At 44.4% G+C, this 26,794-nt stretch overlaps 2 protein-coding genes across 2 annotated transcripts in view; one reads left to right on the forward strand and one right to left on the reverse strand.

The window, feature by feature from the left end:
* The window catches only part of PAPSS1 (3'-phosphoadenosine 5'-phosphosulfate synthase 1), an 80,353-nt gene extending 59,122 nt beyond the window's left edge, over positions 1–21,231 (reverse strand). Inside the window, exon 1 of the mRNA XM_069978440.1 lies at positions 21,144–21,231. Within this exon, the coding sequence (XP_069834541.1) occupies positions 21,144–21,161 (18 nt within the window). The 5' untranslated portion in view covers positions 21,162–21,231. The remainder of the gene's footprint in view (positions 1–21,143) is intronic.
* The window catches only part of PDE5A (phosphodiesterase 5A), a 248,056-nt gene continuing 242,382 nt past the window's right edge, over positions 21,121–26,794 (forward strand). Inside the window, exon 1 of the mRNA XM_069978436.1 lies at positions 21,121–21,321. The gene's annotated coding sequence lies outside the window, so the exon portion shown is untranslated. The remainder of the gene's footprint in view (positions 21,322–26,794) is intronic.

Below are 26,794 nucleotides of genomic sequence, written 5' to 3' on the forward strand. Positions count from 1 at the left end.
AGAACCTTGCCCACCCTCGCAGGAACCTTAGAAACCTCAACACCCAAACACTATCTGACTCCCTCGCGCCACTCTCCACCATACACTCTCTGAACGCCACTGACACAGCCGCAACCTTCTACAACTCCACAATAACCTCAGCCCTTGACTCTGTTGCCCCCCTTACGAAAAAGAGAACACGAAGCATCAACAGACAGCCCTGGCACACCCACATAACCAAAAAACTAAGGCGAGTGTCCAGCGCTGCCGAGCGGCGCTGGAAGAAGACCCACTCCGAGGAACACTTCCAGACATACAGGCAAGCACTCCTTGATTTCAAATCTGCTCTCACCTCTGCTAAACAGGACTACTTTTCTTCCCTCATATCCTCCTTATCTCACAATCCTAGGCAACTGTTTAACACCTTCAACTCTCTTCTCCGCCCCCCACTGCCACCCCCCACTTCTCTCATCTCTGCTGAGGACTTTACCACATTGTTCAAGCAGAAAATCGATGACATCAGAGTAAGCTTCACCTTACAGTCAGCTCTCCTAGAACACTGTTCACACTAGGCAGGAGCACGTTGCCATGGCTGAAATTGCAAACACAGAAAAATGCAACAGCTCACCGCAACAGCAAGATACAGACCCACCATAGACATGAAAATAATTAAAAGCAGCCCCCCCCCAACTGCCCAAAAAATTCCCACAAAAATCTCTTGGTTACTATTTGCAAACAGCGTAAACTGCATCACCACGATAAGGTGGACTCATATCGAGGCAGACCCTACACTGTATGTACACTATGGCCTCTCCATGGCGTATAATACGCCTATGCTCTGGGCATGCAAGATCCATCTAATACCTGCAAAAATAATTGCATCACCTGGGTGAGACAGGTGGAGTGCACGACCAAATATTAATATTATTGTGGGAATTTTTTGGGCAGTTGGGGGGGCTGCTTTTAATTATTTTCATGTCTATGGTGGGTCTGTATCTTGCTGTTGCGGTGAGCTGTTGCATTTTTCTGTGTTTTTGTGTGTGCAATTTCAGCCATGGCAACATGCTCCTGCCTAGTGTGAACAGTGTTCTAGGAGAGCTGACCAATTTTTTCCTTTTTTTCTGTTTTCCAGTTGGGGGAGTGGCTGCCTCTATTTGGTCGTGCACTCCACCTGTCTCACCCAGGTGATGCAATTATTTTTGCAGGTATTAGACGGATCTTGCATGCCCAGAGCATAGGCGTATTATACGCCATGGAGAGGCCATAGTGTACATACAGTGTAGGGTCTGCCTCGATATGAGTCCACCTTATCGTGGTGAGGCAGTTTACGCTGTTTGCAAATAGTAACCAAGAGACTCATTATTTTTGTGGGAATTTTTTGGGCAGTTGGGGGGGCTGCTTTTTACTATTTTCATGTCTATGGTGGGTCTGTATCTTGCTGTTGCGGTGAGCTGTTGCATTTTTCTGTGTTTTTGTGTGTTCACCTTACAGTCCCCTTTTCCCCCCCTTATGCCTGTCCAGTGCTCTTCCCCACCACCATCACGGAAGAACATCTCTCCAAACTACTCTCCACATCACATCTCACCACCTGCGCACTTGACCCAATCCCATCCTACCTTATCCCCAACCTCTCCTCAGCACTTGTCCCAGCACTAACACATCTCTTCAATCTATCACTAACTTCTGGATTCTTCCCATCTCCATATAAACATACAACCATCACACCCATCCTTAAAAAGCCATCCCTTGGCCCTACTTCTTTACCCAGCTACCGCCCCATCTTGCTTCTCCCTTTTGCCTCAAAACTCCTAGAATAGCATGTCTACCATGAACTAGCCTCCCACCTTTCATCAAACTCGCTTTTTGACTCCCTGCAATCTGGCTTCCGCCCCCACCACTCCACAGAAACTGCCTTAACCAAAGTGGCCAATGACCTGCTAACTGCCAAAACCTTATGCCAATATTTTGTGCTCCATCTTCTTGAACTATCTTCTGCCTTCGACATAGTCGACCATTCTCTTCTCTTACAAATTCTTTCATCCCTTGGCGTCACTTGCTCAGCCCTCTCCTGGATCTCCTCTTACCTCTCCAACCCCACTTTTAGGGCCACATGTATCATCCTCCGAACGGATGATTTTCGGCGGAAAGTGCCGATTTGTGTATTTTTTTATACACAAATGGCCGATCTGTGAATAAAATATTCGCAAATCGGCACTTTCCGCCGAGTACGCCAGGGGGGCGGAAAGGGGGCGTGTAGTGGGCGGAACGGAGGGCGCGGACTCAGAGTCCGCGCAATTTACCATCCGTTCCGCCCAAATATACGCCGAAAACCTACTCCAGTCCTCAGCTGGCGTAGGTTTTCGGCGGTGCGCACCGGCGCGCACGGGATTTATGTAGAGGCAGTCTGCCTCTACATAAATCTCCGGAGCTGCGGGGGCATTTTTTACGCCGGACTTAATAAATGCCCCCCTTAGTGTCTCACACCACCTCCTCTCCTCGTCTGCTCACATTTGGTGTTCCCCAAGGCTCTGTACTCGGGCCTCTTCTCTTCTCCCTCTATACCTCTGGCCTGGGACATATCATAGAGTCCCACGGCTTCAGGTACCACCTCTACGCTGATGACACCCAGATCTACCTCTCTGGTCTGGATGTCACCTCTTTGCTATCTAGGAGTGTTCCAGAGTGTTTGTCAGCCATATCTTCCTTCTGTTCCCGCTTTCTAAAACTCAACATGGACAAAACAGATCTTTCCCCCCAGCCCGCTCTACCCTGCCGTCTAATCTGTCAATCACTATCAATGACTGCTCTCTGTCCCCTGTCCCCCAAGTCCGCTGCCTTGGGGTCACCTTTGATTCTACCCTGTCTTTTAAGCCACATATTCAGGCCCTGACCACCTCCTGTCGCCTTTAACTCAAAAACATTTCCAAATTTCGCTCTTTTCTCACCCCTGACTCCACAAAACTGCTGGTCCATGCTCTCATTATTTCCCGCTTGGACTACTGTAACATCCTCCTCTCTGGCCTTCCATCTTACTCCCTTGCTCCCCTCCAGTCTATCCTTAACTCTGCCACCCGACTAATCCACTTTTCCCCTCGCTTTGCCTCTGCCTCTCAACTCTGCCAATCCCTCCACTGGCTCCCCATTGCCAAACGGATTCCCTTTAAATTGTTGACCATGACGTACAAGGCCATCCATAACCTGTCCCCTCCGTACATCTCTGACCTGAAATCCTGCTACCATCCCTCACGTAACCTTCGTTCTTCCAGTGACCTCCGTCTGCGCTCCCCCCTTGTTCGTACCTCGCACAACCGCCTCAAAGACTTTGCCCGAGCCTCCCCCATACTCTGGAACTCGCTACCCCGACACATCCGTCTGTCATCCACCAAAGTCCTTTAAAAGTAACCTGAAAACCCATCTCTTCAAACAAGGCTACAACCTACAATTACTCTGCATCACACTTGAATGGCTGCACTTTACCTCCTGTTTCTCTCCCATTACCTTATAGATTGTAAGCCCTCGCGGGCAGGCTTCTCTTCCCCGTGTATCATTCTGCCATCTGCCTTCATGTAATGTGTTTTGATCTTGTAATATTCCTGTTTGTTACCCCTGTCGCCTGTATAGCGCTCTGGAATTAAGTGCGCTTTATAAATAAATAATAATAATAGAAACGTATATATACAGATTGCTGACGTGAAGGGGTTAAAAAGTCAGAATTTGATATATTTAACAAAACTGAGACTGGTGTATACAAAGTATTAAAAAGAAGCAGATAATCCATTTCCTCCATTGTCGGTAGTTTTTAAACCATGTGAGGCCGGGTTTACATTGATCAGTTGTATCTGTTCCAGTTTTTATTTTTTATTTTTATTTTTTCAGAAACTGAACACAACTGATACCAAGGCTTTCTATCCCTTTTTTTTCTATCAACGGCAGCTGTACAGCAGAACACTGCAAGTCACATTCTGACATATGGCATTGTGCACTATTAGCACACCGAATGTTGTAAACTTTCCAATTAAAATGAAAAGGGATGAGCTGAAAGATGCGTTTTGAGCTGAAAATTTAGGTCAGGCTTACATTCATCCAGCTATCTGGCTGTGTTTCCTTCCGGTGCAGTAGAAAATCAGCCGGATTGCCAGATGAAAGCCTGGCTTTAATTTTCTGGCATACAGAAATAAATAATTTTTACACAAAATAGGGTAATATAATGTGCAACTTTGGTACTCTAACAAATCTCCCCTAGTGTCTGAGGTGTGTATACTAGACATGAGCGCAACGTGAGCATGCTCGGGCCTGTTCGGTCTGCGTTTGATTACTAGTGACTGGAGAAATTGGATGCAGCCCTAGAGAGTACAGGAAAACAAAGCAATTAGCAGTCGGGCCCCCACCATTAATGACCGGCCGCATCTGTCACGTATCGATCAGGACCCCCACAGCGTGTCTGCTGGGGTCCCGATTGTATGGCCTGACTGCCGGAGGTCTCTTACCTTCCTCTGTGCAGTCAGATCTTCAAGATCGCCAATAACCCTGATCCCTGCTATGCTATTGCATAGCAGGGATCAGTGTATATAATCCACCGCTCGCGGACTGCGGCAGGCGCGCGCATCTCCACCCGTGTCACAGACTCCATTCTATGCATGGGCGGATTCCTCCTTCCATCCAAAGAATTAACTTGATCATTCTTTAGATGGAGGAAGGAATCCGCCCGTGCATAGAATGGAGTCTATGACACAGACGGAGACGTGCACGCCGCAGTCTGCGAGCGGCGGATTACGCGACGGAGTTTCCATCACTTTTCAGCAGTGTGCACATACCCTATGTGTGTAAAAGTCCTCTAAGGAGACTTCAAATGTGTAAAAAGAAAAATGAATAAATGTTTTTAAAAACACACCATAGCCCCTCCCCCAATAAAAGTTTATATCACCCCCCCCTTCCCATTTTATAAATAATACACATAAAAATCATAAAATAAATTAACATATTGTATACCGTAACATGCGGAAACGTCCAGTCTATTAACCCCTTAACGACCGCGGGCGTATATTTATGCCCTGCGGTCGGTAAGGACGTTGAGAGCGGGGCCGCGCGGCGGCCGCGCTCTGAACCGCGGCGATCCCGGGTGCCGCGTGTAGCCCGGGACCGCCGGTATTAGCGGGCACGGTCCGATCGCCATGCCCGCTAATACAGTAATCGGATGCAGCTGTCAAAGTTGACAGCTGCATCCGATTACCGGACGCAGCGTCATCCCTGGTGTCTAGTGGGGAGATCGCTCCTCCGGGATGTTATCCCGGAGGAGCAATCTCCGTAACTGAAGCCGGCCGGGGACCGCTCCAAGATGGCGCCGTCCCCGGCTCGGCACTCGTTTACTTCCGGCTGCAGCAGCCGGAAGTAAACGAGTGCCTATCTCATGGATCTCTGCAGCATATCTATGCTGCAGAGATCTCAATGAGAGATCAGAGCACTTATACTAGAAGTCCCCCAGGGGGAATAACCCTAACCCCAGGGGGGCTTCTAGTATAAGTGTAAAAGTAAAAAAAAAAGTGTTGCTATTAATAAAAAACCCCCTCCCCTAATAAAAGTCTGAATCACCCCCCTTTTCCCAGGTTATTAATAAAAGTAAATAAATAAATAAATAAACAAACATGTTTGCTATCGCCGCGTGCGTAATCACCCAAACTATTAATTAATCACATTCCTGATCTCGCACGTTAAACGGCGTCAGCGCAAAAAAATCCCAAATTGCAAAATTGCGCATTTTTGGTCGCATCAAATCCAGAAAAATGTTAATAAAAAGCGATCAAAAAGTCGTATATGCGCAATCAAGGTACCGATAGAAAGAACACATCATGGCGCAAAAAATGACACCTGACACAGCCCCATAGACCAAAGGATAAAAGCGCTATAAGCCTGGGAATGGAGCGATTTTGAGGAACGTATATTTGTAAACAATGGTTTTAATTTTTTACAGGCCATCAGATACAAGAAAAGTTATACATGTTACATATCGTTTTAATCATAACGACTTGTGGAACATATATAACAAGTCGGTTTTACCCCAGGGCGAACGGTGTAAAAACACACATCCACTAAAAACACAAAATGTGTTTTTTTTTTCAATTTCACCACACATTGAATTTTTTCCTGCTTTTGCAGTGTACTTTATGCAAAAATTCAGCCTGTCATTGCAAAGTACAATTAGTGGCGCAAAAAATAAGGGCTTATGTGGTTTTCTAGGTGAAAAAATGCAAGTGCTATGGCCTTTTATGCACAAGGAGGAAAAAACAAAATCGCAAAAATAAAAATTGCCCCGGTCCTTAAAGGGTTAAAATAAAACAATATTATTCCACACAGTGAACGGCGTGAACAAAAAATTTTTATAACATTTTATATATTTTAAAAAATTGTGAGAAGTGATCAATACGTCCCATCTACACAAATGGGATACTTATAAAAACTAGAGATTGTGGCGCAAAAAATGACGCCCCATACAGCCACGTAGGTGATAAAATAAATGCGCTATAAGATTCACAATAGGGCCATGTTAAATATACCTATTTGAAAAAAATAAGTTTTACTGTTAATAAAAACCGTAAAACATTAGAAAAGCTATATAAACTGCATATCGCTGTATTCAGACTGACCTATAGAATAAAGATAAATGGTCAGTTTTACCATAAAATACATCAAGTAACCAAAGAACCCTCCCACACACACACTAAAATTTGTGTTTTTGTTCCCCCCCCCCCCCCCCCAATTTCCCCCCATATTTTGGGGATTTCATCATTCATTTTATGGTGTATTAAAATGCACCATTACGAAGTACACCTGTTCCTGAAAAAAACAAGCCCTCACATGGTCCAGTAGATGGAAAAATAAAAGAGTTATGGCTCTTAGAAGGGGAGGAAGAAAAAACGAAAACTAAAATTGGCGCGTTTTTTAAAGGGGTACTCCAGCGAAAAGCTCTTTCCCAGTAATTGAAACACTCTAAAGAGTCAGTTAGACATCACAGGAGACCAAGTGCATCATGGGAAAGCCCAAACCAGGAAGCATAGAAAAAGTGAAGACACCAACTGGAGTCAAGAGGGTTGGTGTAGATCCTGCACACTCGTAGGTCGCCGACACCGGTGTCCCAGCTGGTCCCATAAATGCTTGATTGGCAATAAATCTGGTGAATGGGCAGGCCAAGGAAGTGTGAGAAACTAGATTCTCTGGTCTGATGAAATCAAGATGGGCACTGCCCATCACTTGCCAAATACCATCCTCACAGTAATGCATGGTGGTAGCAGCATCATACTGGGGGGTGGCAGTGGCTGGTACAGGGAGACTGGTCAGGGTCCTAATCCAGAATGTTCCAGACTGCACCAAAGGTTCATCTTTCAATAAGACAGTGACCCTAAGCACAGAGCCAAGGCAACACAGTAGTAACAATTACTCTGATTGTCAATGAGTAGGCCAGCCACAGCCCCGACTTAAAATCAATCAAACATCTCTAGAGAGACCTGAAAATGGCTCCACTGATGTTCCCCATCCAACCCAGCTTGAGGTGTCTTCAGAGAAGAATGGCAGAAAGTGCCCTAATGCAGGTGGGCAAGCTTTGGGACATCGTATGTATAGTAGCTGGCTGCTATCTGCATCATATCCAAGAAGATTGGAGGCTGTAATCAATGACAGAGGTTCTTCAACTAATGGTGCATTTACACGGAACGATTATTGTTCGAATTTTCGCAATAACGATCGCATTTGAGCGATAATCGGCTCGTGTAAACACAGCGAACGATCAAGCGATGAACGAAAAATCGCTCATTGTGATCTTTTAACGTGTTCTCAAATCTTCGTTGGTCGTTCGCTAAAAATTCGCAGATCACTTTGTGTTAACAGTCTTTCAAGTGAGATGGGCTTAAGCGATCTTTAAAACGATTTTTCTAACAATTTTTCCTATGATTTATTCGTCTAAACGCTGATCGTTATAAAAACCAAATCGTGGCTTCAAAATCGTTAAATGATCGGTTGGGCGAATTATCGCTTCATGTAAACGAACCATTAGTCAGGGATGGGGAACCTTTGGACCTCCAGCTATTGCAAAACTACAATTACCATCATGCCTGGGAATTTGGCTGTCCAGGCATGATGGGAATTGTAGTTTTGCAACAGCTGGAGGGCCAAAGGTTCCCCATCCCTGACCTAAGTAGTGAACAATGGCTCTGAATACTCATATCAATGTAATATTTTTGTTTTTCCTTTTCAATAAATTATCAAAGATTTAAAATATTCAGGGGAAGATTTATCAAACATGGTGTAAAGTCAAACTGGCTCAGTTGCCCCTAGCAACCAATCAGATTCCACCTTTCATTTTCCAAAGAGTATGTGAGGAATGAAAGGTGGAATCTGATTGGTTGCTAGGGGCAACTGAGCCAGTTTCACTGTACACCATGTTTGATAAATCTCCCCTTTAGTTTGGTGTCATTGTGAGATATTGAATGCAGAATAATGAGAGAAAAAATATATATATACCATTAGAGAATCTGTGTAAACCTGCATATGGTTGTGTTCGGACTGACCTATAGAATAATAGTATCATGTTGTTTTTACCATATAGTGCATTACGGAGACAGAGGAACCCCCCAAACGTTACCATATTGCATTCTTTTTTATGATTTCACCTATTTATATCTTCATAAATTATATGTTTGGGGTTCCATCATACATGTTATGGTAAAATGAAAGACGCCATTACAAAGTACAACTATTCTAAAAAAACAAGCCCTTACATGGCCTGTAGATACAAAACTGGAAGTGCTAGAGCTCTTAGAAGGGGAGGAGGAAAAATGAAAACACAAAAATATAAATTTGCAAGGTCCACTGGGTCATTTTTTGCGTAGTCCTCAAAGGGTTAAAAGGTTCACTAGTAATTACAAGTGCTAAAAGGTTTGAGAGATCACACAGGCTAGCTGTAATAACTTACAATATCCACTAGATGTCACCACAGTCCTTTTGACAATGTTACCCTGTAGTACCAAAACTCTTCTCATCATCGTCAATGTATTTTAATCCGCTTGTGTCCTACTTCCACTACAGAAGAGTTCTATAGTTTATATTAATACCCATGTTAATACAAAACTGGGAAAATGTAAAGTCTGTTTAAGTATTTTGCTGTTACCAGCAGCTTGTATTTTTAAAGTGGCGTATGCTGTCACATTAGGCACATTGTAAACTTTTTCCCTTCACAAAATTACTGTTTCCAGCTACTTTTGCACTGAAAAAATCCCGCTATAGTAAATGTCCCAAAAAATGGCAGATAAATAGCCTAAACCAAAGAAAGGACCTTGCACTTAAAGTGAATCTTTAGGCACTGACACCCCCCAAAACCGCTGGTACCATTGCGTTGCCAGCTGTGATCCATGTCCGGTCCCAGAGTCTGCTTCTCTCCTGATGCCAGTACTTGCTTAACAAATAACTTTTATTCCAGCGGCTTTATGTCAAAGAGGTGGGGCCTAGAGAACCCATGCCCTAGGCCTCTCTCTTCTTCAGTGCTGCATGGTAATCAATCCCAGGGGTGTGGCTAAGAAGCTGAAAGGCGAGAAATAAAAAAAAGAGAGGCGCTGCAGGCCTAGAGCACTGATGCCCTAGGCCACGCCTTTTTGACACTGGGACAACAGAAATAAAGTTCTTATATACGCAAGTACCGGAACCAGGAAAGAAGTGGACCCAGTGACCAGACATGGATCATTACTGGCAATACATTAGTAGTGGCGGTTTAGGGGGTCGCCGGTGCCTACAGATTTGCTTTAAAGGGGTATTCCACACAAGAGCTAAAAATAACCTAGCTGGTCTTACTCACTGGGAATTATAAGCCATCACCCACCTTTATAGCCTGAGTTCCAAGTTTTTCTAAAAAACGGTCTATATCCAAGATGGCATGAGCATCTCAGAGCCAGCTGTCAAGTATCTGCCTAATCTTGTAGGATCTGCTCATTGTTGGCCCAATCTGCTTCTGCTTTTGGGTGCATTTACACATAACGGATGCGCAGCAGATTTCTCACAGCGAATTTGCAGCGAGATCCGCTGCGGATCCCTGCCCTGTGCACTTATGGGCAGACAAACTCGCAGAAGGATGCACATCCCACTGTGAGTATGTCCGCAGCCCGCCCCGTTACCCCCAACCCCGGAGTGTATACTTCACCTGGTCCCCGCTCAGGCCTATTCCGTGAATAAGCGGCCGGAGACTTACGTAGTTTGCGTATAATGTAAAGTATACGATCTATGGGCGCACAGTTCACACTACATACGAACTTACGCCCGGATCGTACGCGGCGGCGTAAAAAATGAACCAGACCATTGTTTGCGGACGAAAATGACGTAACTTACGCCCATATCGTTACATGCGGTCCCGTACGTAGTGGTGATTTCTTCATTTTTGCAGCTTTTTGTGCCGATCCAAAAGGTTCTGTGGGGTGTCCGGGGCTAGGCGAAGATTTCCAAGTAAAATACCGCTGTTAGATCGCTACGTAGGGCGCTCGGGAAGCGCAAGTAGACTTCGGGCGTAAGTTCGCGGTCCGTACGTAGCCGGCCGCAAGTAGCGTAAATCTCCGTCCGGAGTTTACCGCGTATATGTCCGGCCGCGAAAATATGCGGCCGGACAGATACGCAGTGTGAACATAGCCTTAGGCTGCGTTCACACTACGTATATTTCAGTCAGTATATGTATATTTCAGTCAGTATATTTCAGTCAGTATTGCAACCAAAACCAGGAGTGAATTAAAAACACAGAAAGGATCTGTTCACACAATGTTGAAATTGAGTGGATGGCCGCCATTTAATAGCAAATATTTGCTGTTATTTTAGAACAACTGCTGTTATATTGAAATAATGGCCGTTATTTACTCTTATATGGCGGCCATCCACTCAATTTCAACATTGTGTGAACAGATCCTTTCTGTGTTTTTAATCCACTCCTGGTTTTGGTTGCAATACTGACTGAAATATACATATACTGACTGAAATATACGTAGTGTGAACGCAGCCTAATGGCAGTTATTTACTGTTATATGGCGGCCATCCACTCAATTTCAACATTGTGTGAACAGAGCCTTTCTGTGTTTTTAATCCACTCCTGGTTTTGGTTGCAATACTGACTGAAATATACTGACTGAAATATACGTAGTGTGAACGCAGCCAAATGCTGTAAACAAAACACTCTATCTACTGTATCTATCTATTCAGCTAGCTAGCTATCTTCTATCCATCCCATAACTCTATCTATCTATCCAGAACGATAAATGAAACAAATTTTATTTTTTTTATTTTTAGTTTTATTTTCCTTATATTGCTCAGGAGGCTGTCACTGTTCTGTTGTTTCCCCGTCCCTTGGCCAGGTGCTTACTGATTGGTGGTATGTCAGTGGTGGGCAGGGTTACAAATGAGGTGTTACAGAAGAGACAGATCATGTGACTTTGGTGTCAAAAGGGAGGGGACAGAGGACTGGAGACCAAGAAGTGAACCAGGAAGTGAGGATTTTTTGCAGCTTGAGGGTAAAAGTCAGAATGTGCTGCAGACAAACGGCCCAATTCATGTAATTGAAACCTATAACAGATAAGCTTAGATTATTGATATCAACAATGAAAGACACCTGGAGGCCAAAATAACACTTTTTTTTTTTTTTTTTTTTAACCTCCGTTGGGTGATGGAGAGGTCTACAGAATGTCCTGACGCATACGGCAAACATCCGCCACAAGGGTTGTGTGAACCTAACCTTAGTGTAAGTTCACTGAAGGTACACTATACTTTAGGCCTAAAAATTAAAAAAAACTGTGTATAACAAGGAAATGAATGAGCGCAGTTTTATCTATTACTCAAGCGAAAATGGACGTGAGCGAGTTGTCTAAATTAAACATATTAGCGGTGGAATGTAAGTTTTGGCTCAGTTCGGATGGCTAAGTAATGCTGGGTTGTTAGAACGTGAGGTCCTTAAATGTCAAGACAAAGCATACTGGCTCCTTACAGGCTAAACAGTGCTTTAATTTCTGTTTCTTATTTGCAAGCAGTGAAAAGGCAGATACCCTGCATAAGGAAATGCCATTGATTCCTGGCTAAAAATAGAGATTTCAATAATTGTGGATGAGAAGCCCAGGGGAGGCTATCTGCAGCACCCTCTGTGGTGTTATGTCATTGGAGAGAATAGATTTTATGCCTGGGCAAAGAATCTGCAAATGTCATGTTCCTGGAATGACAGGCCGTCAGATTAAGCCGATTCGAGATACATTTGGTTATTTTGTGGTCTCTGTTTTATGTTTGCTATAACACCATAGAATGAGGAGAGAAACCCAGCATGATTTATTAATCCAGGCATCACTGACACATGTATACAATAGGGAACTGCTTTTATTATAGTCATCTGTTTTCCTAACCCTTTAAAGGGATAGTTCACTTACAAAAAAATTTTTCTTTCAGATCAACTGGTCACAGCAAGTGCCAGAGATTTGTCATTTACTTCTATTTAAAAATCTCACGTTTTCCAGTACTTATCAGCTGCTTTAACCCCTTAAGGACAGAGCCTGAAATGGCCTTAATGACAGAGACAAATTTTATGAATATGACCTGTGTCACTTTAGTCATTAATAACTTCGGGATGCTTTTACCTATCCGGCTGATTCTGAGATTGTTTTCTCGTGACATATTGTACTTTACATTTCTGGTAAATTTGAGTCGATACTCATAACAAATCTTTATGAAAAATACCCAAATAATGTGAAAAAATGCATTTTTCCAACTTTGAAACTTTTTTGCGTATACAGAAAGTGGTTATACCACATAAATTATATATTAAATAGCATTAGAAACATGTCTACTTTATGTTGGCAGCATTTATTAAACTATCTTTCATTTTTTTTAGACAATAGGAAGCTTAAAACATTAGCAGCAAATTTCCAAATTTTCTGTAAAATTTCAAAATCAGATATTTTTAGGGACCTGTTCAGGTTTAAAGTGTATTTGAGGGGCCTGTATGTTAGAAAGCCCCACAAAGCACCCCATTTCAGAAACTGCACCCCCCAAACTCTGCAAAAGCATATCCAGAAAGTGTTTTAACCCTTTAGGGGAGTCACAGAAATAAAAGCTAAGTGTGTAAGGAATTTGAAAATTTTAATTTTCTGTGCAGAGATTTTATTGTAATCCAATATTTTTCATAATTATAAACCTATTACCAGAGAAATGCACCCCAATAATTATTGTCCCGTTTCTGCAGTTTATAGAAATACCCCATATGTGACCCTATTGCGCTATTTGACGCAACCACAAGCCTCAGATATAAGGGAGCGCCTAGTGATTTTCAACGCCTCCGTTATATTTGGTCATTTTTGACTGTACCACTTCAGGTTGGCAGAGGCTCTGGGGTGCCAAAACCTAAAAAACACCCCTAAAGGGACACCATTTAGAAAACTACACCCCTCAAGGAATGTAACAAGGGGTGCGGTGAGCATCTGGACCCCATAGGTGCTTCACAGATTTTCCGAACAATATGGCGTGAAAAAAGAAAAATTTATTTTTTACACTAAAACGTTGTTCTAGCCTTCAATTTTTCATTTTCTTAAAGGGATAAGAGGCAAAAAAAGACACAAAATGTGTAGCGCAGTTTCTCCCGAGTACGGAAATACCCCACATGTGGCGATAAAGTGCCAAGGGGGCGCAGGCGAGCCTCCAAAGGGAAGGAGCGCCAATTGGCTTTTGGAAGCTGAATTTCACTGAAAAGGATTTCAAGCGCCATGTCGCATTTACAGAGCCCTCGTGCTGCCAAGACACTGGAAACCCCCCACAAGTGACCCCATTCTGGAAACTACACCCCTCAAGGAATCTAACAAGGGGGGCAGTGAGCATATGGACCCCACTGGTGACGGGCACAAATGTGGAACAATGTGACGTAAAAGTAAAAAATTTCATTTTTTCACTTTCATGGCACAAATGTGCCCGTCATCAAGGGGTCCATATCCTCACTGCACCCTTTGTTAGATTCCTTGAGGGGTGCAGTTTTCAGAATGGGGTCACTTGTGGGGGGTTTCCAGTGTTTTGGCAGCACGAGGGCTCTGTAAATGCGACATGGCTTTCATCATCCATTCTAGCCAAATCCAAAATCCAAATGGCGCTCCTTCCCTTGGGAGGCTTGCCCTGCGCCCACATGGCGCTTTATGTCCACATGTGGGGTATTTACGGACTCGGGGGAAATTGCTCTACACATTTTGTTTTTTTTTCCTCTTTTAACCCCTTGTGAAAATGATAAATTCAAGGCTAAACCAACATTATAGTGTAAAAAATGTAATATTTAATTTTCACGCCACATTGTTCCACATTTGTGCCCGTCACCAGTGGGGTCCATATGCTCACTACACCCCTTGTTACATTCCCTGAGGGGTGCAGTTTCCATAATGGGGTCAATTGTGGGGGATTTAAACTGTCTTGGCAACACAGGGGCCTTTTGAATGCAACATGGCCCCTCGAAATCCATTCCATCCAAATCCAGCCTTCAAAAACCAAATGGCGCTCCGTCCCTTCGGAGGCTTACCCTGCACCCGAATGGCGCTTTATGTACACATGTGGGGTATTTCCGTACTCAGGGGAAATTGCGCTACACATTAAATGTTTTTTTTTATCTTTTAACCCCTTGTGAAAATGAAAAAATCATGACAAGATTAATGATTTAGAGTAAAAATTTTACAAAAATTACACTAAATGTTGGTCTAGCCTTGATTTTTTTCCATTTCCACAAGGGGTTAAAAAAGAAAATGAACACAAAACGTGTAGGGTAGTTTCCCCTGAGTACGAAAATACCCCACATGTGGGCATAATGTGCCATATGGGCACAGGGCAAGTCACCAAAGGGACAGAGCGCCATTTAGAGGCTGGAATGGAGGATAGAGGCCATGTCGCAATTACAAAGCTCCTGTGCTGCCAGAACAGTAGAAACCCCCCACAAGTGACCCCATTATGGAAACTACACCCCATAAGGAATCTAACAAGGGGTGCAGTGAGGATATGGACCCCACTGGTGACGGGCACTTACGTAGAACATGTGCCGAGAAAATAAAAAATACAATTTTTTTCATTTTCACGTCCCAAATGTGGCCGTCACCAGGGGGCCATATCCCCGCTGCCCCCCTTGTTAGATTCCTTATTGGGTGTAGTTTCCAGAATGGGGTCACTTGTGGGGGGTTTCTACTGTCCTGGCCGCACAGAGGCTTTGTAATTGCATCATGGCATCCTCTAATGGGAATGGCGGCCATACCTACTAAGCTGGGGAAAAGGGACCATTCTAATTTATTTGGGGGTATTAGGCCAATTATTAGTTTATAAGGTTGGAAAGGACAGGTGTCCATCAAACTCAATCTGTGTTGATCCAGAGGAAGGCAAAAACCCATCGTGAGGCAGACGACAGTAGCCTCATCACAGGGGAAAATTCCTTCTCGACTCCATAATGGTGATCAGAATAATCCCTGGATCAACGTGACCCCTGAAATATACGGGGTCCTTCATATCCAGAAGCGCTGGGTCCGCTCCATGGCTGCTAAACATTAGGGCTTTATTACGGCTTCTGATATGTTCGGATCATGCCGCAAGCTACAGTAGCTCGGGCAGCGAGGGACCAGAAGAGGGGGATGCTGGTATAAAAGTTATCCCCGTACAGGTGGTGGTAACCTTTATCCAGCAGTGGGAAGATCAGTTCCCGGACGATCTTCCCACTTGTTCCGAGGATGGGGGGGGAGGGGGCATCTGGGGGCATCTGGGGCTGGATTCGGGTGTCCCTTCCTACATACACTCTAAGGGTACGTGCACACTGCGGAATCGCGACAGATAACCCTTCGTGCATTCCGCAGTTGGCACCCGCCGGCGGACTGATGCAGGCGCACGTCTCCGTCCGTGTCATAGACTCCATTCTATGCACGAGCGGATTCCGCTCTCCGTCCAACGTGTTCATTCTTTGGACGGACGATGGAATCCGCCCATGCATAACATGGAGTCTATGACACGGGTGGAGACATGCGCCCGCATCAGTCCGCCGGCGGGTGCCAGCTGCGGAATGCACAAAGAGTTATCCTTTGCCATTCCGCAGTGTGCACGTACCCTAAATCTGTAAGTGTACCCTGAGGTACGCTCACACAGTTTGTAGAATTTCACACCATACCGTCATCTCTTATTGGGACGGTACTGGCGGAAAAGACGTGTCTGGGAGGCAGCGTACGCTACGCTACCCCCCAGACATGTCACTGGATGATGAGGATGATGAGGATGAATGGAGGAAAGAAGGATCCCCCCATTCATCCTTACTGGCTGTTTCGGTGTCGGAGGCAATAATGTATGCGTCCGACACCGAAAACACCCTAGGGGCCATCTTTATACGGGGACTAGTATATGGGGTATGTAGTGGTGTAGTGTCAAACTTTATTCAATGTAGTGTGGTGTAATGTAGTGTTTTTTTACGTATTTTTTTACAGTAAGTATATAAAAAAAAAACCTACGCCAACAAAGGAGTTGCTGATAAATGCCGCACTTATGTGCGGCACTTATAAGCAGACCGTGGCAGTAGAATATAGAAAAAAACACCCTACGCCAAAAAGGAGGAGTTGCTGATTAGCAGCGCACTTTCGTGCGATGCTGATCAACACTCAGCGGCGATAGGGTGCGGAAAATAGAAAAAAAAAATGTGAAAAAATAAAAAAAAAACTTTTTCTACATTCTGAACATCCCTGTAGCTGCTGATAAGTGTATTACACATATCAGCCGCTAGAGGGCAGCAGAGCGCAAAATACGGAAAAAGCCGACGCTGGAGCCGAAAATAGCCGAGAGAAGCCGAACGTGACGTCACGGAGGAAGCCGAAGACCCGAACGAAGACGAGGACGCCGCAAACCCGGAAGACGCCGATCAGGAGCCCGGGACAGGTGAGTAATGTACAAATACCTGCTCTGGACCCCTCGGCTACCTAGCTGAGGGGTCCAGGGCAGGTATTTACTATATTGTGGGACTCTGATCGTCGTGCCACCGGCCCGATCGCGGTGACCACCATTACTTTTTACAGTAATGGCGGTCGGTGCCGTCCTCGGACAGCACCGACCGCCATTTTTTTCCGGGTCATCGGGTCACCGATGACCCGGAAAGGTTCCGATCGCCGCTATTGGCTGATCTGAATTGATCAGCCTATAGCGGCGATCGTAAGCACGGGGGGTGTTAACCACCCCCCGTGCCGTGAAGCTAAGATGGCCTGCTATGATTTATAGCAGGCCATCTTCCCCGACCGCTGTGTGTGAACACACAGCGATCGGGGAAACATCGGGCGTACCTATACGCCCGTTTGCGTTAACGTCCACCCTGCGGGGGCGTATGGGTACGCCCGATGTCGTTAAGGGGTTAAAGAAGTCTGGCAAAAATTTTTATTAAGGCATTGTATTGCCCCCCAAAAGGTATACAAACCACCATATACACTTATTACAGGAAATGCTTATAAAGTGCCTTTTTCCCTGGACTTCCTACTTTATCAAGGCTTCACTTCCTGGATAACATGGTGATGTCACTTCCTGGATAACATGGTGATGTCACGCCCCGACTCCCAGAGCTCTGCGGGCTGTGGCTGTTGGAGAGGATGATGGTAGGGGGACACAGAGGGACACAGGGCACTGGAGGGACACTGAGAATCCCTCTGCCATCATCCTCTTCAGCAGACATCACCATTTTATCCAGGAAGTGACATCACCATGTTATCCAGGAAGTGACATCACCATGTTATCCAGGAAGTGACATCACCATTTTATCCAGGAAGTGACATCACCATGTTATCCAGGAAGTGACATCACCATGTTATCCAGGAAGTGAAGCCTTGGTGCAGTAGTAAGTGCAGGGAAAAAAGCACTTTATAAGCATTTCCTGTAATAAGTGTATATTGGTAATTTGTATAACTTTTGGGGGGCAATACAATACCTTAATAAAAATTTTCACCAGATTTCTCCTATATGGTTCTGCAAGAAGTGGTGTATTCTTTCCAGTCTGACACAGTGCTCTCTGCTGCCACCTCTGTCCAAGAGAGGAACTGTCCAGAGTAATAGCAAATTCGCATAGAAAACGTCTCTCCAGACTGGACGGAATACACCACTTCCTGCAGGACATAAAGCAGCTGATAAGTACTGAAAGACTTGAGATTTTTTAAGCATGTTACAAATCTCTGGCACTTTCTGTCACCAGCTGATTTAAAAGAAAAACATTTTTGGTGAACTACCCCTTTAAAAAGCAGACACGTTTCTGTCTGGGGGTAACTAGAGTCTTTTGGACACCATTGTCATCCACTGTTGCCCCAGTGAGCCATGCTGTATTCAGGCACCTTAAGTGTTAAAAAAAAAATAATAAAGTGTCACGCGTAGCAAAAACTAGATAGTAACACAATACTGCTAGTATAATAAATCTATATACTGTGCAACTCAAGGAGCCATACAAATTGTGCTATTTTATCACCAGGTTACATATTAGTCATGGTAGCCGACAAGGAAAATATAGCACCAACATTAAAGTGAAATATATGCCCATTATAAACCATACCATATACCATCCAGCGCCAGTAGTTCTTTTTCAGCACTGGGTACGTTGGTCAAGTTAAAGGGGTACTTCTGCGAAAATCTTTTTCTTTCTAATCAAATAGTTCCAGAAAGTTATATAGATTTGTAATTTACTTCTATTTCAAAATCTCAAGTCTTCCCATATTTATCAGCTGCTTTATGCCCTGCAGGAAGTGGTGTTTTCTTTTCAGTCTGACACAGTGTTCTCTGCTGCCACCTCTGCCTGAGACAGGAACTGTCTAGAGCAGGAGAGGTTTTCTATGGGGATTTCTGCTGCTCTGGACAGTTCCTGTCTCGGACAGAGGTGGCAGCAGAGAGCACTGTTTAAGACTGAAAAGAAAACACAATTTCCTGCAGGACATACAGCAGCTGATAAGTCTTGAGATTTTTAAATAGTAATATACAAATCTATATAACTTTCTAAAACCAGTTGATTTATAACAAAAAGATTTTCGCTGCATAAGTAGATATGTACTCGAGCGCTGTCTGTGTGAGGTAGGCAGCGTACTGGGGAAAGACGGGATCACCTGTGTATCCCAATATAATAGTAACAAAAAATAAGTAAATATGCCTGTTCCACACCAGCAGTTGATCGGAACTAAAAGCAAAACAAACTTGAACATTGTATCAATGTATCCAGCTGTAACCTCCATGATGGCGGACCTCCGTCCCAGTCCCATACATGTATCCCTTAGCGATCGTTAGAGTAAAACATGTAGAGTGTGCCGAAACATGGGCAATAAGAGTTGCAATTAAGATGTACCAAATTGTAATGGTATAACCCCAGAAACTAAAAGGACATATAACCTGCCATACAAAATGGGTAATTTATTTCATTAAGTGTCCATGTGGTAAAATTTATATAGGTCACACACAAAAAAATCATTAGCCCCTTCACAACCCAGAACGTAACTGTACGTCCTGGGATTCGGTAGGGGGGTCAGAGAGGGGTCGGCGGCCTCGCTCTGAACCACCCCGATCCCGGCTGCTACTAGCTGGTCCAATCGCTGTGTGCACTAATAAGCTATTTTGATGCAGCTTTCAAAGCTGACATCTGCATTTAAAAAGCTATTTCCTCTCTCCATGGTGGTCTAGTGGGCGGATCACCACCCCGTCATGCGATTGCAGGATGACACTGATCCCAGCTTGGTAATCAATAGATCTGGTCTGCAGCAGACCAGAGTAATACAGCACTGATCTAATACATCAGTGCTGTATTATGTATACTATTTGAGAGATCAGTGTAGCTGTATTAGAATTACCCCAGGGCAACTTCTAATTACTGTGTTAAAAAAAAAAAAAAGTTTTTTCATTAATAAAGAATCCCCTCCCCTAATAAAAATTTGAATCACTCCCCTTTTCCCATTTGATAAAATAAATAAACAAACATATTTGTACTGCAGCGTGCATAATTGCCCGACCTATTGAATCATCTCTTTCCTGATCTCACACGGTAAACGGTGTAAGCGCAAAATCCTGCTAGTGCAAAATTGCGCATTTTTGTTGCATCAAATCCAGTTAGGGTGTGTTTACACAGAAAGATTTATCTGACAGATTTTGGAAGCCATAGCCTGGAATGGATTTGAAAAGAGCATAGATCCCAGTCTTTCCTTTAGGACCTGACCCCTGTTTATAGTCTGTTCCTGTTTTTGGCTTCAAAGATCTGTCAGATAAATCTGTCTGTGTAAACGCACCATAAAATTGTAATAAAAAGTGATCAAAAAGTCGCATATATGCAATCAAGGTACCGATAGAAAGAACAGATCATGGTGAAAAAATGACACCTCACACAGCCCCATAGACCAATGGAAAAAAGCGTTATAAGGATGGGAATACAGCAATTTTAAGGAACATTTAGTTTTTTTTTAAGTTTTAACTTTTTTAAAAGCCATCAAATAAAATAAAAGTTAATAAAGTTACATATTGTTGTAATCGTACTGACTTGAGGAACATTGATAATATGTCAGTTTTACCATAGGGCAAACAGCATAAACACAAAACCCCTTGAAATAAAAAAAATATATGTATAGTTACAATTTTACTGCGCAAATCATTTATTTATGGTTTTGCAGCATACTTTAGTCTGTATTTGCAAAGTGCAATTAGTGGTGCAAAAAATAAGGGCTCTGTAGGCGAAAAAAAAGGAAGTGCTATGGCCTTTTAAACACGAGGAAGAAAAAACGAAAATAAGCCCGGTCCTGGTTAAACACAAGAATAAATGAGAATGTAAGAACTATCGAGAGAGGCTCCTATCCAGACACTATAAAGATAAACATAAAGGATTTTCCACTAATTCATTATTTGGAGGTGTAGAAATAATAAGAAGGAACTGGAGAGGAGGTGACTACATTAAACAAGTGTCCAGGGCTGAAAGTAAATACATCTTTGATCCAACCAGCAGGACTGAACGCCAAAATTGAATTATTTGCATTCATGTGAATCTTCACTGCGCGGGTGAACCTACTTAAGAGCAAGGAGACGAGGAGGAAGATACTCTTAAAAAAAGGGGACGGGTCCTCGAAAACACGTCCAGGTGTTTTGTCTCCCATCGGCTTCAGCAGTTGTGGTGTCACACTTACCGGCAAAGGACTTTTCATTGCAAGTGTTGCACGCACTGCCGGGCGGAACGCAATCCTTGTGAAGAGGATACTTCAGCAAAGCGTGTGGACTGTATTCTTCTCTAACCATCGCTGAGGGGATAGATGTATGGGATTACCAGGCTGATCTCCACTCAGACGGAGGTCTGCCATTACAAAGGTTAGTGCTGGATACATTGATACAATGTTCAAGTTTGTTTTGGTTTTTATTTAGTTCCGATCAACTCCTGGCGCGGAACGGACATATTTACTAAGATGTAATACCTCATTCTGATCAGCGTCTCTGTCTCTAGGGTATGGCCGGGGAAGAGGTGTAAATAGAGGCTGCCGGTCACTTACCTCCCTGGTTCCGGCGCCGGGTCCTGTATCAAGCCGCCCCGTTCTTCCTTCCCGTGGACAGATTTCACGCTGTGAGTGCGCAGCAAAATCCGCTAGGATTCCCCTCCTCTCAGTTCCTATAGGATTACGTCTCTATCTATCTAAAAGCAACAATGAGGAATGTCTCTGAGGGTGCAGGGGATCATAGTAATGTGACTGTTTGGGGGTGCTGACTCTCAGAAGAAAAACAATCTTGGCATACTCGCATATAAAGAAAAATGAGAGTGCACTTGTGGTGACCCCCGGATGATGTTATAGCGGTGGGACGGCCGGTCACTTGCTAGATGGAAGTGTGACGCCAGCCACTTCTTGTGGTGGATGGCCGAGATACAGCTGGACCTTCAGATTTCGTCATGTGACGCCAGTGCCTGGTGGGCACACAGGTGTGATGGCACGCCTGCTTTTAAAGTGTAAGGCCGGTTGTAGCCTTCTCCTCTGTGGTCGGTGTCCTGTCGGGTTGCTGCAGGGTCCCTTGGGATAGTGTAGTCACGGATGTTGTCACAGATGGCCAGAGTTGTGTAGTAACCCTCCTGAATATTGGTAGGACCCGCCACCCACAGAAAGGGGAGATGTCCCAAGGTTGCGGTGCAAGTGCTGTGCAGGTGGTAGTGAATAATCACAGACTCAGTTGATAACGTTGACTGGGTTTACTACTTGTAAATGTGCAGCAGGTAATACAACGAATCTTGATGTACACTTGATACAGTTCCAATAAATACACAAACATAGAACCACCAGATCTGTGTGTTAAGTGCGGAGTAGGATGTAGTAGAGTTGATAAGCTTGTACTGAGGCAGCACAGTAGAGAGGAGGGTGCCGTGAGAGTCTCAACCCAAGCAGTAATGTGCTCTGCCGGGAGGTTGGAGTGCAACTAGCTATCACTAGTTTAGTACGGAAATACTTACCTATTCTTTTCCAAGACGATCTATGTGACAAAATTCTTTCTCAGGGTGTCAGATATGTTGCTAGACGAGGGGTCACCCTAGGCAATATTCTGTCCCCCTCTGCATTACCTGAAACCCCAACCACACGTAGCGGCACAGTGTGGTTGAATACTACTGGTTTTCATAAATGTGCCGCCCCTAGGTGCCCTATGTGTTTTTTTACACTTAAACAATCTACTTTCACTTCTTATGTTACAGGGCGTACCTTTAAAATACATTGCTTTCTTAATTGTGATACCACCTATACGGTGTACCTGGCAAACTGTACTACTTGCCAACTACAGTACGTTGGCTCCTCCAAGAGGAAATTAAAAGTTCGTTTTTCTGAGCACCTGCGAGACATACGCTCGGTTGACCCCCCCTTTGGAGGTCCCAGAGCGATGTCCGGGCTGTCCAGACACTTTCACCAATGCCATCAGGGTGATACCAGCTCTCTTGCCATCCAGGCCATTGAGAGGGTGAATAAACCTAAAAGGGGCGGAGACTGGGTCCAGGTGTTACGTAAAAGAGAGGCATACTGGATTTTACACCTGGCAACCCGCTTCCCTAAAGGTATGAATTTAAAAACGGATTTGATGTTCATCTACTAATCTGTTTTTCATTGTTTTGTTTCATTCATTTTCTTATATGTATCTATTATGTATATCACGTGATTTCTGCGTCCCGATCCCTTGTCTCCTCCCCTTTCTAGTGGGGCGGGGTCCGGATGTAGGAGGTACACTTTTTTCTCAGGTATAAAGTTACTTACTGTTTAAGCATACATCAGCCATGATTAAGGAGGGTTTCCTCCGCAACGCGTCGGCGTGTTTTTAATGCTTTTGTTCTTTTTTAAGTTGTACCAATAAAAACGAACATACGTTTTAACCTCTTAAGGACATAGGACGTACCGGTACGTCCTATGTCCTCACTTGCACTTCAAAGCGGGGCCGCGCGGCGGCCCCGCTTTGAAGTGCCGCGATCCCGGGTGCCGCGTGTAGCCCGGGACCGCCGCTATTAGCGGGCACGGTCTGATCGCCGTGCCCGCTAATTAGCTAATCGGAGGCAGCTGTCAAAGTGGACAGCTGCCTCCGATTACCGGAGGCAACGTTTCCCTGGTGTCTAGTGGGGGAGATCGCTCCTCCGGGACCTTGTCCCGGAGGAGCGATCTCCGTTACTGATGCCGGCCGGGGACGCGTCCAAGATGGCGCCGTCCTCGGCTCGGCACTCGTTTACTTCCGGCTGCAGCAGCCGAAAGCAAACGAGTGCCGATCTCATGGATCTCTGCAGCATATCTATGCTGCAGAGATCTCAATGAGAGATCCAAGTGTATATACTAGAAGTCCCCCAGGGGGGCTTCTAGTATATGTGTAAAAAAAAAAAAAAAAGTGTTGTTAATAGTAATAAGCCCCCTCCCCTAATAAAAGTCTGAATCACCCCCCTTTTCCCAGGTTTTAAATAAAAGTAAACAAATAAATAAATAAATAAACATGTTTGCTATCGCCGCGTGCGTAATCGCCCGAACTATTAATTAATCACATTCCTGATCTCGTACGGTAAACGGCGTCAGCGCAAAAAAATCCCAAAGTGCAAAATTGCGCATTTTTGGTCGCATCAAATCCAGAAAAAATGTAATAAAAAGCGATCAAAAAGACGTATATGGGCAATCAAGGTACCGATAGAAAGATCAAATCATGGCGCAAAAAATGACACCTCGCACAGCCCCATAGACCAAAGGATAAAAGCGCTATAAGCCTGGGAATGGAGCGATTTTAAGGAACGTATATTGGTTAACAACGGTTTGAATTTTTTACAGGCCATCAGATACAATATAAGTTATACATGTTATATATCGTTTTAATCGTAACGACTTGAGGAACATGCATAACAAGTCAGTTTTACCCCAGGGTGAATGGCGTAAAAACACATTTCCCCCAAATAAAAGAAATGCGTTTTTTTTTTCAATTTCACCACACTTCGAATTTTTTTCTGGTTTCGCAGTGTACTTTATGCAAAAATTCAGCCTGTAATTGCAAAGTACAATTAGTGACGCAAAAAATAAGGGGTCATGTGGGTTTCTAGGTGGAAAAATGCAAGTGCTATGACCTTTTAAACACAAGGAGGAAAAACCGAAAACGTAAAAACGAAAATGGGCCATGTCCTTAAAGGGTTAAGGAGCTGTAATTTTCCTTGGTTTTCTATACCTCCATACGGGTGACGGCCCGCAACTTTATCTGCCTACGTGCTCCTGCCTCCTGGGGAACTGCATGAACTTGCAACCACGCTTTGTCAAACGGGGTGAGCTGAAGCCTTCTTTTTTCCTATTATACTCTCATTGAGCCGTCTGGTTATTTTTCGTGCTCCCCCGTTATAAGTGGTTCACCAACTCTATATATTGTACCAGTTACCCTTGCCTCACTCACCTAGTAAATGATGTCTACACCAGCATCACGTGATGATACTGAACGCCGCAAAAGAGTAGCGGAAATATTTTCAAGCACAGATACTTCACACATAACTGAAGATCTACAAAAAAACGTCTGGAATTATGAAAAAATAAAAAAAAGACAACTAAAGATTTGGTGGCACGTTAACACTCTAAAGGAATATGTTGACAGACAAATGATTCCGCGAGGTCTCCGCGTACGCAAACCTCCCAATCCAACTGAGGGAGAGGAATACGCTACAGAGTGGAACGCTGCACTATCCACCTGCTCTTTTACCCTAATGAAGCTTATTATAGCTAAGGGTGAGAGCAAATTGTTACCACTGGATACTAACCTCACTGAACTTGAAACCATACTACAGACTTTCCATGACAATCCACAATACAAATTACTCATGGATAATACCACTAAGTCCATAGCGGAATATGAAAATGATATCGTGGCTACTAAAAAGACCAAATTTATTCGTGACCAGAAAGATTACTCTATGGACACAGTATATAGTTGGTGGGAGCAGAGACGAAACAAAAGAGCCCAATTGGAACCAGCTGGCACACCTGGACCTAGACAAAAAACAGTTACCTTTGCCTCTACAGATTGCGAAACCTCAGACACGCAAACTGACCTCTCTGAACAAGATGAGGCTTCCTTCTCACCTGCCCCATAAAGAGCCCGCACTTGGAGGAGATCGACACGAGGTAGGGGACGCCCACAGTATGTACCGGAGGAGCCCCCAAATACACGTTCCCGTGTCAACAACTCCAATCAACAGCCAAAAAACGAACAAGGCCGAGGAGAGCAGGCAGGAAGCACCGGTCGAGGAAATCGCATCCGACACCAGAGAAGGTAAAAACTGTTTTGTCTACAGATGTCTATAATCTCTCTGCTTGCATTCTTTCCCACGATCACTTAAAAGTCCTGTCACGAGGTCTGAACTTTGTTCCTAAAAAATCTTTTGACCTATACTCCACTTTACAAGATGTCAATAGGTTTGTGCGCCTACTAACCGTCAAGAGACATTTTCTGTCCACAGAAACTGACCGATTGCCACAATCCCAATGTGAACAGTCCGCTAATGAATGCGACTTGAATGAGTTGGGTCGGAATCTCGCACCACCAAATCTCCTTTTCCAGGAACAAGTGTTACTCCAATCACTACTGGACTTACAGGGGGAAAGCCTGAACCACTCGGGTTCAGTAACTAACACCACCAGAACTGCTATCCCTAATCCGGGTTTTTACCCTGTCCAGTCCAGGACACCCACCATGGACGCTTTCCAAATCAAATTGGAGGAGGAACTCACTGCCCTTTCCAATACGTCCTCGGTGGACTATGGCAACGATAATTTATCCAAGATGGAAAGAGTGGCACTTAGAGACCTTATGTCCAATCCTTACTTGGTGATTCGCCAGTCCGACAAAGGAGGGTCGGTGGTCGTGCTCGACAGGGATCTGTATGTTCGTGAGGTTCTCCACATTTTACACGATGACACAACATACAGACCCCTCTCGGGTGACCCCACTGACCATGTCAAACGCAAACTCCTGGACATTATAGACACTGGTCGTGAGGGGGGTTATATTGATAGTAAACAACAATCACATATGGTACCTGATTTTCCCAGAGTTCCCATTTTCCACGCACTCCCTAAAACCCACAAGGAAGTATTTCCCCCCCCCCTACGCCCTATAGTGTCGGGTATCGGTTCTCTTCTGGAACCGTTATGTGTCTGGCTAGATAGCCTACTCCAACCCCTGGCCACACGCAGCTTAGGCTATATACGTGACAGCAAAAGTCTCCTTGCCAACTTTGCCAAACTACCTCCTATTCAGGGTGCATCATGGCTGTCATGCGACGTGGTTGCTCTGTACCCCTCTCTACCCCACG

The sequence above is a fragment of the Dendropsophus ebraccatus genome, chromosome 7 (genome assembly GCF_027789765.1).
Source record: "Dendropsophus ebraccatus isolate aDenEbr1 chromosome 7, aDenEbr1.pat, whole genome shotgun sequence".
NCBI classification, from domain to species: Eukaryota; Metazoa; Chordata; class Amphibia; order Anura; family Hylidae; genus Dendropsophus; species Dendropsophus ebraccatus.